The sequence below is a fragment of the Cydia splendana genome, chromosome Z, assembly GCF_910591565.1.
Source record: "Cydia splendana chromosome Z, ilCydSple1.2, whole genome shotgun sequence".
NCBI lineage: Eukaryota > Metazoa > Arthropoda > Insecta > Lepidoptera > Tortricidae > Cydia > Cydia splendana.
In genome coordinates this window covers 6,326,973-6,342,792 of record NC_085987.1, presented here as the reverse complement: position 1 = coordinate 6,342,792, position 15,820 = coordinate 6,326,973, and the positions used below count along the sequence as shown (strand labels likewise).

General features: G+C 36.8%; 1 protein-coding gene across 1 annotated transcript; it reads right to left on the bottom strand.

Annotated features, from left to right (window-relative positions):
- Positions 1-4,900: 4,900 nt before the first annotated feature.
- LOC134804300 (protein obstructor-E-like) lies at positions 4,901-15,820 on the bottom strand. The gene is made up of 5 exons (XM_063777310.1): positions 15,668-15,820; positions 8,473-8,667; positions 6,158-6,361; positions 5,535-5,748; positions 4,901-5,027 (listed from the first exon to the last, which is right to left on the bottom strand). Exons 1-5 carry the CDS (start codon positions 15,708-15,710, stop codon positions 4,970-4,972), a joined length of 714 nt encoding a protein of 237 aa, XP_063633380.1. The 5' UTR covers positions 15,711-15,820; the 3' UTR covers positions 4,901-4,969.

The following is a 15,820-nucleotide window of genomic DNA, read 5'->3' as shown; positions in this document are numbered from 1 at the left end:
CGGTTTACGGACGATAATTTTGCGTGATAACTTCATAAGAAAACATTAATGAAAAATTGCCGTAACGTTACCATGGAGATCTGTCCACAACGTTACTATGGAGATCTGTTCACAACGTGACACTTTTTCGTGAATCGCCTTCAATACGTAAATACATGAATGAAAGTGTCAGCAGCTTTTGACTTGGGTTGTGAAACTGAAGGCCTTTCGAAACAATAGTCCAATGAAGCGCCAATACGACACAGACTTACTGCCGTATTCGAACTTCAAGATATTCACAAGAGACGACACGTACTAGATCCATTTTAGATACGTTATAGTTTAGATATCAACTAGTTCTCTTTTGCAGCGCAATTCGGGCAGCTAATGTCACTTTTACGTTAGATAGAGTAAGATATCTATTAGATGTGAATTGGATCTCTAAGTCATATCCTGTGGAAATCGTTCAACAGTATCTCCAGAATCGCGCAAATGTCAAATTTGACAGGTTAGATCTTAAACATATCGTTATCGTATCTTGGTGATGTCTAATAGATGTCTATTTCAAAATCCGAATCGGGCCCTTAGGGTGTCTATCCTCCCACCGGCGTATCGAGATACGTCATATTGATATGCGGCATATAATCGTTGGCAGTGTTTTTGAAAGTGCATTGTCTTTGACACCGTTGCATTGCAATGAGATGTCTATATGCAGCGTGAATGATCGAAAATTAAATGTCAGTGTAACTGGGTCAGAAGGTGACATTTTTTACGCCCATGTTCGGAAAATATGTCTGTGGTCTATAATTTCCGTGACTCCATATCAAATTTATGATCTTTCAAGCGAGATGCTTGCGATGCCAGCAATAACATATGAATATCGTATCATATTTTATACAATCGTGATATAGTAGTGAGCTATTCAGTCGAGTACCGTGTTTAGGCCACGAAGCTTGCCGAAGTGGCTTAAGTTAGGTACGAGATTGTAAAGATTGATTATATCACTATTGTATTACAATACCTTTTTTACTAAAAAACTTATATAATTAATCAAAATTAGGTAAGTATCTCAGTAGAAAAAAATATAGTACTAAAGACATGAACACACTTCTTATTTATTAAATATTTAATAGCGCGTTGGTGTATTTACAGTACATAATGTACATATGGTGATGGTGCTACTTTACCGCTCTATGTCAACAATTTAAATGGGTAAAACATTGTACAATACACGTGCGAAAAGGTAATTCGCAACTCGTGTCGATTTAAAACACTCCCTTCTGTTGTGTTTCAATTTATCGCCACACGTTGCGAATTTCCTACTTTTCGCACTTTGTATCGTAATGTACTATTTTGTTTTGACCGTGGTAACTAGAGATGCAACGGATAGTTGTTTGGCCGGATACCGGATACCGGATATTCGGCCTGACCATTGGCCGAATATCCGGCAGCCGGCCGCCGAATATTCGGCCAGCGGAACTATACCTACATTTCGGTTTTTCAGGTGCGCATTCTGCAGGTTTGACCTGTTTCCTAGTGAACGTTCGCGCGGACACATTTCTAGGTTCGAAATGAGTGCGCGTGCAAGTGGAATGTTTAAATTGTTTAAAAATAATAAATAAGTACGACTATGACCGTGTCTGTTTCTTAAATCCAATTTGTTTACTCCAAAATCAAGCAATGTTACTATCCGGTATCCGGCCGGATAGTAGGTCACTATCCGGTATCCGGCCGGATAGTAAATTAATGGCCGGATAGGCCGGATACTGGATAGTAACCGAATATCCGGTGCATCTCTAGTGGTAACACGTGATTGGTTGAACTCTTTACAGATGACTAATGGGTTTCGTAAGAAGTCTTTATAGTTGAGTCGGGAGCCCATAGTGACTACAGTCTGGTATACGAAGGCTTAATTCAATTCAACCATTATGATGGTCGACGAGAAGAAAAACAGATTTTTAAAAAACGTTAAAATGCCGCTCTAATCATTCTGGTTGAATGATTGGGTAAATTAATTAAATCGTATTCATTAAATATTCAAATCTACAATCTCTTGCCCCCTATAACCTTTATTGCGTTTAGAAGGTGATGACATATAAAGATTCGTGAATGAAAGGCATTTACTTAAGTGTATAGCTAGCACTAACAATTTATTAGGGATGTACCGACTAGTCGCCGACTATCCGGCCACATTTGTAGTCGGCGATTAGTCGGCGACTAGTCGGCAAAAATGACCGATTAGTCGGCACTTTATTAGTGAAAGAAAAACAGAAAAAAAATGAAATCATCAGTCAATATTTACCATATGTTTTATGTTTATTTTACTATAATACCTATTCAGGGTGCATATTACGAAAACTTTTGTCCATATAATTGACCGTTTGATCGTTATCATACGTTGATGGGCTGGTGTTTTCCTCTACAGGGTGTCTACAGGTCGATCTCAACTGATTCTCTTGTAATTTCATGTGCAAGTTCGATAGTTATTTTTTATTATTATTATTCAGTTTTTTTTTTTTATGGTGGAGCCTATTAATGTTATTGCAAAATTTAGAGACTTAGTCAGGGCACGTTGCTCGTAAAGACGCTGACCACAGGGGATAGGTTCTTAACTGGCGACTACGTACGGGAAATAGAGCCTAGACCTAGACCTCCTGCAAGCTGTACTGACGGTCTGCTCAGGATCGCAAAATAAAAGAACCAAAGACAGAAATTGAACGAGGATTCTTGTGATAGATCTTTGAACCTGTAGAGAACAACTTTTAGCCAAGCTGAATTATGATGAATAGCGCAACCAAAGGAGCAAAACTATTGTTTTTCACCTGAACTTATACGAAACTAATGATCTGGCCGACTAGCCAACTAGTCGGCCGACTAATCGGCCATTCGAGCGCCGATTAGTCGGCTAGTCAGCCAAATCAATAGTCGGTACATCACTACAATTTATCAATTTTCGATTTGTTACTGCGTAATTCCAAAGGACCCCGCAGCAAACATAGGAAAAAAGTGGTTTCAGTCAAATATCAAGAAATTCTAGTATGATGTAGGTGAAAGTCTCCTGATTATGTATTTTATAAGGACGCAACTCTCTCAGGAGTATACTTTCAGAAATAATTAGGTTTTTATTGTTCTTTTTCTTTGATGTCTTTCCTAAAATCCCTTAAATAATTATTACCTGCCTACTAACTAATATTATATGATATTAATAACATTTCGCATTTCGCAACATATCTAATTTCCTAAATGGGTATTTAGACCAATTAGGTAGCTACTGTAAAGCAACGCATTTCGCACAATTATTTTTGTCGTGCGTTTCTTCTATAAAAAGTTAATGTTTCAATAAAAACATTACACAACCATTGAGTTATAAAATTTGTATAAGTAAAAAGTAAAGTAGGGTACGGCACATTACGTACTTTTCTGAAACTAGATCTGAATTTGTTTGTAGGTCATACTTAATAGGTATTGCACCCGCAAGAAAGGCCACACACACACAAATAAAAGGCGTACCTACACATGAAAATTAACGAGCTATATCGGTGGTGACCAACTCTACGTAAACGGACACGCGCTTGTTATTTTAAGAAACTATTTTTTTTATGGAGATGAAATCATACGTTTTGCATCTAAGAGGCACTGACAAAAAATACTTGACAAAAAAGAGTATTTAAGAGTGGCAATACTGTAGTGTCGTCCTGTTTTCTTAGATTGATATGAAAGGGACGACACTATATACAGTATTGCCACCTTTTAATTTCTACTCTATTTTGTCAGACTGTACCTACCACACACGAACTAATTTTCAGAAAATCAGCACTTGAATCTATAGAGATTCACTATTCCATGACCATGATGTGGCCATAATAGGGTCACAGAATAAATTCAGATATACAGATATGTATTGCCTATGGCGCCTTATTTTTGTATGGAAAAAATCTATTTTTAGGTACGGAATATACAGCTCGTGTACGGTGCGCCATAAAAGTGATTTTTGTGCTTTCACGTAAGGTTTTCTGCATGCTTGTAGGTTACTTATGTAATTAGCGTGGCCGTGACATTTCTACATGTATTGTATGAAGACGTGTATCATCATTACAGCAACCGAAAGGCGTCCATAGTTGGTCATACTCATAACTTTCCCCCAGGCAGGGTGATCGGTTGCGAGATCGTCGGTCTGCGTTGATATCCTTCATACGTTGCATCCTGTGCTACCTGTACGGTTATGATGGTTGCATTTTTATCATCCATCGTGTCATGGGTCACTCTCTCACTCACATACCATTTATAGTGACCACGATTCGAGACGAAAAAACCGCGACCAAAATGGTCATGCTGTCATAGGTACTTACTGGTATTCCACTTGAGGTTTTTTACGGATCTAACACGCGGGCATTTGTTTTAACGAACAACGCACGATATAAAGTTGGTCAAGCAGATCTTGTCAGTAGAAAAAGGCGGCAAATTTTAAAAATGTAGCCGCGAAGGGATATCGTCTCATAGAAAATTTTAATTTCGCGCCTTTTTCTACTGACAAGATTTGCTTGACCATCTATAATTGTGTCCTTAAATAGGTAGGTTTTCTTAATCTCTAAACATTACAGTTAATATGTACAATATTTGTATTTCTTGAAATAAATATTTTTGTTTTTTTTTAATAGCCTCAATATTATTATTTGAAAGTGTAGCTATGCTCAAACTGCGAGGTGACTGCAATAGAACTACAACAACAACAACTATTAGGTACGATTAACCTCAAGATTAACCTCAGAGAAACTTGTCTGTTTTCGCGTTCTTTCTATATAGTCACAAGTCTATTATCCTTTTTTTTTGTGATTTTGGCCTCATTAATACGTAGTTCAGGCAGTATGACCTACAACAGAAAAAGTTGAAGACACAAATGTTTTTAGAAAATGAAAGACACATTTTTTATTTTACTTAACATTTATTAAGTCTTAAATTGAAACTATATTATGCATATCACTATGAGTGTTTAGTTTCTCGCCTTAGGACCAGGCGCCGCCTCCTCGGAGTCCTTGTACCAGTCCTCACTGTAAACAAAAAAAAACAATAAGTAAATAACAATTCTTATTTTTACGAAGGCATCCATTAAAGCAGCGGTCGGCAACAAGCGGCCCCGAGCTTCCCTGGCTATTTTGTATGTAATATTGACAAACTACAATGTCTGATAAAGTCATAAATATTAACAAAGTGCGGCCCGCATCAACTTCGGTAACTACTATTTGGCCCTTGGCTGCTAAAAGGTTGCCGACCGCTGCATTAAAGGAAAATTATAATTAAGGAATATAAGTGTAATAAGATAAGATGGCTTGAAGGACCAATCTATTATATTCTTCTAATAGCCGAACTCTCTTAAAGTTTTTACTGTTAACAAGCACGATAGAAGATAATAAGAATATAATACACCAGAAGGGCATAATATCTCCAGGTACGCCTCGACACCAAACCTGTTGGTACCTATTTTAAACTCGTGCAATAATATGTCTAGCCTACAGTTGGAATGTAGGAATATTTTTTAGGCCTTATTAGATACTGACCACCCGCGCACGTTCTCAGGAGCGTCACACTTCTGCGTCTCCTCGTTGTAGACCTCTCCAACCTGGCAGCCCAGGTCTCTGGGCTCGACACCGTTCAGGCACACGTAGAAGCGCTGGCAGTCGCTGGGGTGCGCGAACTTGGGGTGGGCCACGGGTTGGCCCTGGGGGTCCACAGGCGTCTCCTTGGGGCACTCGAAACCGTCCTTAAGCTTCTCTGGAAGTTTGAAATAGATTTATTATAACTGCCTGCTTATTAGCATTTTATTGAGACGCTAAACGGAGAGGTACGTAATGAACGACGGGAAAAGCGTTTGCGTATAGTTTGCTTTTTAAAGCTTTAAGCGTTGATGTAGGTACAACATTCAGTTACTTTAACTAAACCGATAATATCGATATATTCAAACCATTCAAACACGCATAACTTGACTGATTTATTCTTAACTGGTCGAAAAAGAAATGGATATATAGGTACTTGACTTAATAATGCCTAAGTTATGCAGGTAATACTAATATCCGACGCATATATATATTATGTCAGAAAGCGTGATTTTTACAATCCGGAATGTCGAGATCGACTAAAACACACGAGCATTAGAGTTGAACCTTATAAATAATTGACTTACTATCCTGCGCGTTGCAGCCCTGCCTGCCGGCCGCATCAGGCCACACGCACGTCCCGGAGTACTCGTCGAAGTGCAGGCCCGCGGTGCACTTGACCTCGGTGGCCTCGCCCTCGATGCAGTTGTAGAACACGTTGCACACGGCCGGGTCGGGGTGGGCGAAGAAGCCGTTGCGGCGCGGACACTGGCTGTTCGGCTTGGGGGGCTCTGTGGAGACATGTGAGTGTTAGCCCATTGGTTACAAATTGCAACATCTCGAAGGGAATTCAATGGAAGGTACTATAAATGGAACGCTATAGGCCAAGTGTGCAAAATATACTGGGGTCAGTATGAGAGGGGCGCCATAAAAAATGTATCAGCAAAATCTTTTATAATTATGGAAGCCATCAGAAAAGCAGTTAATCATGTTCTCATTTGTTTTAGTTTAGAATCTAAATGGCTCTCAACAAAATTTTCCGCTTGGGTTGTACCATTTAAACCAGACAATGACCTTACTAAAGTCATATGAATTCACACTTTCGTGTTGCCGGTCGCCATAATTAATGGAAGGTTGGCAAGCGAGTAATCAAAAAGAAGAAATATCCTGTTTTCAACAGGAAACAGCCTCGAAACATTTTTTCACCGAAATCATTAACAAACATTTATTAATTTAAAACTTTAAAACGATCAAGGCAAATGGGTGACTTTTAAAAACTGGATTACGTATTGAAATCAGCATACTTATTACGTCAGCTCCGAACTCGAACGCTTTCTTGGTACTTTTGCCAAGTATTTTAAGCAAACAAATAGTAAATAGAATAGTAAGCTTGCAAGGTCGAATTAAAATAGTTTTACGCAAAAACGCTGGGCAGGAAATTTCGTCAATCGTTGAAAATAAAAAGAAAAACATACAGTCAATTGTTTTCCAAGGCCTGGTTTTGGGTAAATCTGTATACCTTGAGTATTTGTGTCCGGAGTAGATGCAAATTGACAACGAATGTTCGTTATTCGAATATATTTTTTATATAATTTTGGAAACAAAAATGTATCACCCTACATGGAGTTGAACTTTCACAATTTTGTTATCAAAGGTTTAACTTCTCTTAATAAATTTACTCAAGCCAAATGTCGAAATGTAAAATAAAACTAAGAAAAACATTCCTAAACGCAAACATAGTTAGCATTTGGATGCAATACATAAATATTCAATTCACGGAATCGCACGGGCAGATTGCAAACCCTGATGCGACATTGCAAATAAATTATGCGTTGACATTTACGATCTTTGGATGTTCGAGGTGACAAAATGTTTTAAGCATTTTGGTCAATAAAGTAAATATATGCAAGCTGAACGTTGCATTTGACTTAACAAAGTAAATCTTTACACTCAAATCTTGAGTACATAAAATCTAAAAATACACAGGACAGACCGATTACAATTTAAATTACAAAACGTTCTTCCTCTATTTCAAAAGAGTACATGTGCTCGCCAGCCTTAACTTTATGTAATTCTTTATACATACGATTCTAATATACATAAGCAGGGAGCAATATAAGGCTATACAATGCTTGTAAAGAGAAGGCGTCCTGTCTACCTTTGACAAGAGGTCGCCGCGCGCCGCTGCCTTTCTAGGCCGACTAGAAGCGAACATAGTCTCAAGTGTCCATAAAGTTTATACGTATGCTAATGATTTAACTAACATAGCAGTGACCCTGTTACTAATTACGTTTGTGTTTGATTAGACTCCGAATGTCTCGGTTCGAAAGTAGGGATGCGTCACTCAAATAGTTGCATCTACCTTCAGAAACATGTTTTTATATTTTTATAGAAAACTATAGATACTGAATGACCTTAGTTGCCAGTATCTCATTAAAAAGGCGGAAATGCGGTCGATTGTACGTTAAACTTTCCGTTCGTCAACGTGAGTTTTTCTCATGTCTTTGTCCTTTCAAACAATCACGTCATCTACTAGGAAATCCTGTCATGAAAATGTCCCCCTGATTTTCATCTCCTCGTGTTTTTTCCCCAGCCCCACATGAATTTAAACAAGCTTGAAAAAGCTAGTCAGGCTGTCACCTAGTAACGGATCAGACTATGCGTCAAAAGTTCCTACTCAATTAGCTTGACTAAAAAATATTATGTCTCTAACATGTTGAACAGCTACATAGATTGTGACATATATTTTTGAACGTTAACTGTAGAGATTTAATCTCGATTTGGATTAGTATTTTAGGGTGACAAATACTCTTGGTGCGTTGATTCATACACTATTTATTGATGCTGTACTTCTTTTAAGATAAAGTGGCTGTTAACAACTAAAGCGGGTAAAGATACTTACGGAGCTCGGTCCTGTCGCCGCAATCTACGTTGAAGGGCTGGTCGCACTTGTTGATCTTCCTAATGGTGGGGTCGAACACGAGGCCGTCAGGGCACAGCTTGGTGGTCGCCACGCCGTCGACGCACTCGTAGAATTTGTCGCATTGCCGATCGTCGTCATACTGGCCATCTTTCGCCGGGCATTTGAATTGAGCGTCTAGAAAAAGAAAAAAAATGAGGATTAGTTTTTCAATCAAATGTACCCGTTTTGGGCTGATCTAAATATTCCCGCGAATTACATGACAGCTACAGATTCTATAGATATCATTTCATGACTAACTAGATATTGAATAAATGGGTAATTCTTATTCTTATGCATTTTTTGTGTAACAGGTAAGAATAGCATGTATTTTTGTGAAAATAAGTAAACTCTATATCAATATACTTAGCAATTTACCTCTAGTTTTAGGTCAACCTAAATGTATTGTCCTAAGAGTATTAGAAACATATAAAAAAATAATTACAAGTGCGAAATGTCACGGACCGTGTAGTGTGACTTCCCCAAATTTTGTGATATTTGTTTTTTTTTTTTTTAATATGAAGTGCATTTGAAATAATTTATATCAAATATAAAACACTAATCCTTGTTCTACAACTCTTTTTAAAAATTGTATGGATTTATAACGATTTTATATAATTTTAAACAACATACATTTTGCGATTAGTTTTGGCGTCACCACCGCGCGTGGTAATATAAACATGCGGTACTCGGTAGAAAATTATCTTTACTACTGGCAGCCTTATTAAAGTTTTTTTAGAACAGCAACACTGTGTTGTTGTCAGGTTTACAAATGGCTGAAGGGAGAAGTTTTGTCGATAATTATTTATTTGTGGTCATTTGAAAAAACGGTCAACCTTAACGCCTCACCGCCGTGTTAGAGTTTTAAAAGTAAGTTGCAGTTTCACGTTATTGTTTGTAACGTAAGATATACCTCATACATTGCAGATTAAGCTAATTATTTAACATTTGCAAAATCAAAGGAAATGTTTATGTAATATCGAACATGTTCCAAATTATCACGACCGTGGCCTCAAAAATCTGTCACCGCCACGGACTTTTGAGTCCACGTTCGTGACATATAGACACGTGGTCGTGTCATTCTTAATTCGTTTGATTAATTTCGAGGCACATGCACTTTTCAGAATGCATTTTTATTAGCTACAGATCATTTGCTATTATTGCCCGACTGCCAAAGCAAAAAAAATATTTTTCGCTTGTATGCATGTAAGATGTATATCGAATTCTTTGTCACGCTCTACAGCCTTTATAGTTTGACGGATTTCAACGTCTGAGCTGTCATTAGGTTTGTCGTAGTCATAGGAGTGACTTAGGCTATGTTAAAATAACTATATAAATCACAATAGCCGAGTTGGTCACTAAAATGCCTAAATGTCACGACTGAGGGACACTTTGTCACAACCGTGTTTATGTACTCATTTTATTTACCTTTCCTGAGGGTATTAAGCTTGACCATATGAATCAAAAAAAATCTTTTTGTATGTACTTTTGATATATTTAATAATATGTGTAAAATAAAACCGTTTATGAAAAAAAATTTTTTTTGGTCACAATTTAAGAATCACCCAAATCGCTCAGTATAATCTGTCTACACTTTGGTATATATATAAGTAAGTATTGCTGTAAGTGTAAGCCTAATCTAATACTTATGTGGCTGTACACGCAGGCGTCGATTTCGACGCCTGCGTGTCTTTAGAAATTGTGTAGGCTCCAGACGATTTCGTAACAATAGAAACCAGAGAATTTAATCCGTGTGGGTGTCAGATTTCCTAGATGACTAAGATAAATTATGCCAGACACAGTACAGGGAGTGATTCGTTAGTTACTTTCTCATCACTGTGAGATTTTGCAATGTAGAACTACTTAAGACCCAAATTGCAATTTCTAATCTGCATTGCATTATGTAGATACAATAGGTACATATTTACGTGTAAATTGTTTACAATTATACCATACCACAAAATGTATTTATTCGGTTATATATACAATACTATGAGCATTGTAAATTAATATTAAATTTGTTAATTTAAACTTATTTCATCAGGTATGTAACAGAATAAGTAGGTATGTCGTATTTATTAAGCCAGTGACTTATTCACAGCGACGAATAAAACAAAATGCGACCGTCACTAATCCTAAACCCTCTCTAGATTACTCTCTTTGCATATGTAGATTACAACGTAGGACATTTGCCATCTTCGGAAAGACATGAATGACTTAATTTACATGTGCTTAAACTTTCTGTAGCTTAAAGGTTCCGTAGTCGAAACATTGCAACGAGAACCGGTCGATATGTATTCAGCTTGCTCCTTACGTAGACGCGTGTATAATCATCTCAAGTGGGCGTTTCGCAAGAACCCAGAACACGTTGAAGAAAAAAAAAACAAGTCGAGCCATAGGTGAAAGTTGGCCCAATTTGGTCATTAATGTTTTTCAGAATTCATGTAATCTGTGTATCTGACCATTCCGACTTAAGTACATATAAAGGACGACTCACGTTAGACCGGGCAGTGTCCCGGGCCGGAGCTTCCGGAGCTTACTTCTCTATGACATGACAGGCGATCACGATGCCTGCCATAGAAATATGCGTTGCCATAGAAAACGATGCGCCGGAAGCTCCGGGTCGGACACGGCCCGGCCTAACGTGAGTCATTCTTAAATTAATATCCTCGAAGGATATTAATTTATACTTTGATCTGTATATTTTTACAATGTAAAGGTAGACGAAAATTATAATAATTTACGTAGACGAAAATTATAATAATTTACGTCTATTTTTAGCGTAGCGGTCCATCATCTCTTAATGAAATATTTGGAAAAAAGAGATTGGAGAGAACTATTGTTATCAAAACTATACTTCTTAACCTTCTTAACTTTCAAACTTAGTAAATAAACTCCATTTTTGTCGTAAGCTGTTCGATTTTGGACGCGCTTATTTTTAATTGTGTATTACTGAGTAATTTATAAGCAGATTGATAAAATGGGAATATCGTGACCGGTAGCTATTATTTACCACGTTAAGAGCCAATTGCACAACGCTATTATATCATCGAGGCATCGTACTGTTCAGTGCCTACATGTAATATTTGAACGAACACCTAACCGCTTACCAATCTGTTGCTAATGGGCACTTATCCCTACCAACAAAGCAGGATTTGATTAAACCATTACACAGATAGTATTACTCTTTAAAAATTACCTGCTGAACTAATATGGTCGCCTTTTTATCATCTATCACCATGCCTGTCACGTTCTAACAAGTATAAAAGTACGAAAGTGACGCATGACATGACAGGTGATAAAAATGCGACCATGATATCCGTGTTGGTTGTATTTCTTAGAAGATACGTATGAGGCGGTCTAATTGCACGACCCTACATAAAAATCGGTTAAAGGTAGGTATTTAATTGATATGGTAATTATATGAAACCCCAGACATGGATACTTTATTCATATATAATCGACATGTATACTATGTACTCGTATCTGTACGAGTACCCTGGTTCTATAACATTCCTGTAACCGTATCACGTACGTCACTGCGTCAAACACTGACAGCCTCACGATTCGTTCAGGCGATCTCCGGAACGATCCCCCGAGTTTCCTAATAGCACGCAGATGCATTGTTAACACACGATTATATCGACTCTATCGCAACGCGTGACGCAACAAAGTGAAAGTGAGCAGTTACAACATGCAGCGTTGCAGCCAGGCGCCTCCGGAGTGACCCTTGGCTGATCGCTCCTTATTCTAACTTTTTAAATTCGGGATTGGCCTTAGACATATAACAATCAGCCAGAGACGAAGAATTTCTTTCTAGGTACTACAGATGTTATAATTCGTTTATGATGAAAACGACTCAGTAATTTGAGTTTAAGTGGTAATGACCATGTAATGACAATCACAAAGTATTTTTAATTAAGAGTACGTAAGACATTTGGTATTCTAGAAGAAGTATAAAGACCACTGCAAATCAATAAAAGATTGGATCCTTTTATATTAATATTGATTAATTATGCAAATATCCACACTCATTTGATTCAAATTCATATCATTTCAATAATTTATTATTGTCACGTGTTTTCCGGTTAGTGATAAACGCAAATAGAGTTAGTTACCTATAAGTTTTAAAAGCATCGATATCATCTAAGGTGAGAACGTAACATTACCTAATGCTAAATAAAAAATAGATTAACACATAAATAGAAAACAGGATAATGTATAAAAGGTATACTTAGCTCAGGTATATAATTATTTTAACGTTAGTACCTAACCTTTACTGATGTGCAATAAATTTTATTGAATATCTATTATTATTTCCAAACTGTTGCATCATTACGGATTAGTATAAAATGTACCTATACTTCAATTTGATAATTAATTAATACACGTTTAAAATTTTTAATAGTCTTTATTATGTTGTGATTACTAATGCCATAAGTTTAATGCAAAGGCCCATTAGAGCTCGGAAAACAACAATTTGAATTGCAAAACTTATAATATTTGCGTAAATTTAAATACGGGTGTCGACACCAACTTTTACCGCAACTCCATTGTACACTAAAGCACGCAAGAACGGAGTCGACGAACTATATTTCAAATAAAGCTCAAAAATAAACTACAAAAACTATTGACATTGGCTACCAACCGACTCGTGGTAACCTATAGAAATTTATTGCAAGAAACAAGTGAATGTCAATGTCGAACTAGACAATTTCCTTTAGTTACCACAACGATAATGCGCTTTAAGGCCTTGTATTTAGGTTCATAATTAGATGTTTCATGTGCTACAAATGCACCGACGGTGAATTCGGAGGTTTTACTGTATTTTTAAATTCCGTTCATTCAGCCAGTTTGTATGTTTTCTTTTATAAAACTTTCTAGTCAGTTTCTAAATTCTTACAAAAAGTACATGATTGAAATGCAATTTGCATTTCCAAACCCTGTATTATGCCGCTAGTGCAAATAACATTAGACCATCTATAATTTAATAGTTTGGTAATAACCCAAAATGTGGTTTTGCATCGACTCATCAATTAAAAACGTAAGCTACTCACTTCCTATTCTAGAATCAACTACTCTTCTAGAATATACTCATAGCTTTCTATTAAATGCCACATCATACATTAGAAAACTTGAATATACATGCATTGGGGTAACTTCAGAATAATTCGAATCTTCTGAATTGTATGTGTTTTATTCTTTAGCCAGTTAGATAGATATCAAACATCTGTAGGGCTCTCTCCCTCATAAACAATGAGAGGAGGGCAGTGCCCAGCAGTGGGACGTGTATCAGCATAGGCTGGTGATGTAGAAAGTTAAGCTTGCTAAACTCTTGGTAGGTCTTGCAATTTAGAAAGAGTCTAATGTAACGACCAATGAGTGAATGGAATCTTACACTTATAAATACAGGAATGCGTAGGTATACCAGGGAGTCTAGCCTAGATAACAATGGTACATTGGAAACGCAAAAATGTCTCAGGATAACAGATGCTAGGAAAAGTCACGTGACAATTTCCATACATTATTTAAGTTGTCCTGGTAGGTAGAGATACGCATTCTAGATTTAAATAAAATGGACCTGACAGTTTCGTGTGACACGACCCGTGTTGTGTGACCTCAAAAACATCACGATGTGTGTGGCCTGTCAGTATACATAGTTCAATACTTAAATATGTACCTACTCGTATTAAGCGTTGTTGTAAAAGCGTAGGTACAACAGGTAGCCAAAATTTAAATCTACTTGTCTAAAGGGGCTCACTGATTAACAGTCCGCCGGACGGCATCGGCCTGTCAGTTAGAACAAAATTTTGACAGTTTCGAACAACTGACAGGCCGATACCGTCCGGCGGACTGTTAATCAGTGGGCTCCTTAAGTAGATAACTGTTAACGGGTTTCCTAAGTAATCCCAATGCACCTAATTCATTACTAGTCGGCGCCCAACCATCAAGTACTTTTTGGAGTTCAATGAACTTTAATAATATGTTACATTGCACTACGTGGCCTGGTGCATGTGATCGTTGAAGGTCCTAACAACTGCATGGCACAGTTTCATAGTTATTGGTTTCAAAATCTTGATATCAAACGGAATACAAATGCTGTATAATAGAACTGGAGACAATTGTATTTTGATCGTAAGTTTAACGGTTTCAGTGGATGTGTATAACGTGGCATCCATTGTAAATAACAACTCAATTTATAAAAAAACTTATAGGCAAATAATTTTATGGCAAAAGTTGAAATTGACAGAATTTAATTATAAGCTCTAACTTGACTTATTCTCAAATTTTCCTTTGCATTAATCCGGAAAATCTGTTTAAATTGAAATGGTCAAAATATTAATACAAAATTTCATAGGTCGGTTTTTTCAACATTCAAACACAGGCATCACTTAATAATTGCCAACAATTCAATAAAAAAATTGTTATATAAGTATCTAGGCCTAAGATTAATTTTCAACAATGTAAGTAGCTTTTACCGATAATATATTTAAATCCAAGTATTTATAATCGTTGTTGTATCACAAAATGACCTAGTAAATTATTTAATTTTTGTATTTTTATATGCAGATTTTATTGGTTATGGTGCCGGATCGGGCCAATTCCACGTATTTATGTAATCATATAGTTGCCGCCCATTGGGGTCAGGTTATATAATCTTTTCGCAATATTTTGTCGTCCGATTTAAAGGTCACAGAACTAGTTTATGTTACTATGGGGAACACAATATAATTATTTATTTAATTTTGTTATGTTGTAATCTAAGTATTAGACATAAAAGTAGAGAAATGTGTTTGTTTAGAGTTACTGATAATTTCAATGCATTCTTAAAAGTCAGCCGCTCACTTTTAAGAATCACTTACTCTCACTCCTGCTAATATTATAAATAATAGCTAAAGTAGGTATCTCAAATTAAAAAAATGTTAAAATATCACAATTAAGGTTCAAAGCGCGTTGATGTCTTTTTCCTGCTATGAAAACTGCATGTTCAAAATCATTAAAAAGTGCATGAAAGATAAAATAATTCGCCAAAGTCATAATAAATAAGCTCATTACGGACCAATAAAGCTAAATATTGCGACTTTTACGCACAATAGCTTTACGATCCCGCGATGCAATAATAAAAAAATAAACTTACTGGCTAGAGCGGCGACGGCCGTCATAACGATGAACACTTTCATGGTGGCCTTTGTAATTAAAAATATATTTTAAAAAAATTGACTAGATTCCTAACCGACGGGTGTGCCGGCGCTGGCGCAACTGACGGACGACGCAGCAGCGCGCGCCTTTT

What these genes read in the sequence shown, in the direction of transcription:
- LOC134804300 (XM_063777310.1), bottom strand. Translation starts at nt 15,710, where the DNA reads ATGAAAGTGTTCATCGTTATGACGGCCGTCGCCGCTCTAGCCA. An exon ending in GGGCTGCAACGCGCAGGATA is followed by an intron (nt 5,749 to 6,157) that starts GTAAGTCAATTA and finishes TCAAACTTCCAG; the next exon opens with AGAAGCTTAAGGACGGTTTC. An exon ending in CCTGAGAACGTGCGCGGGTG is followed by an intron (nt 5,028 to 5,534) that starts GTCAGTATCTAA and finishes TTTTGTTTACAG; the next exon opens with TGAGGACTGGTACAAGGACT.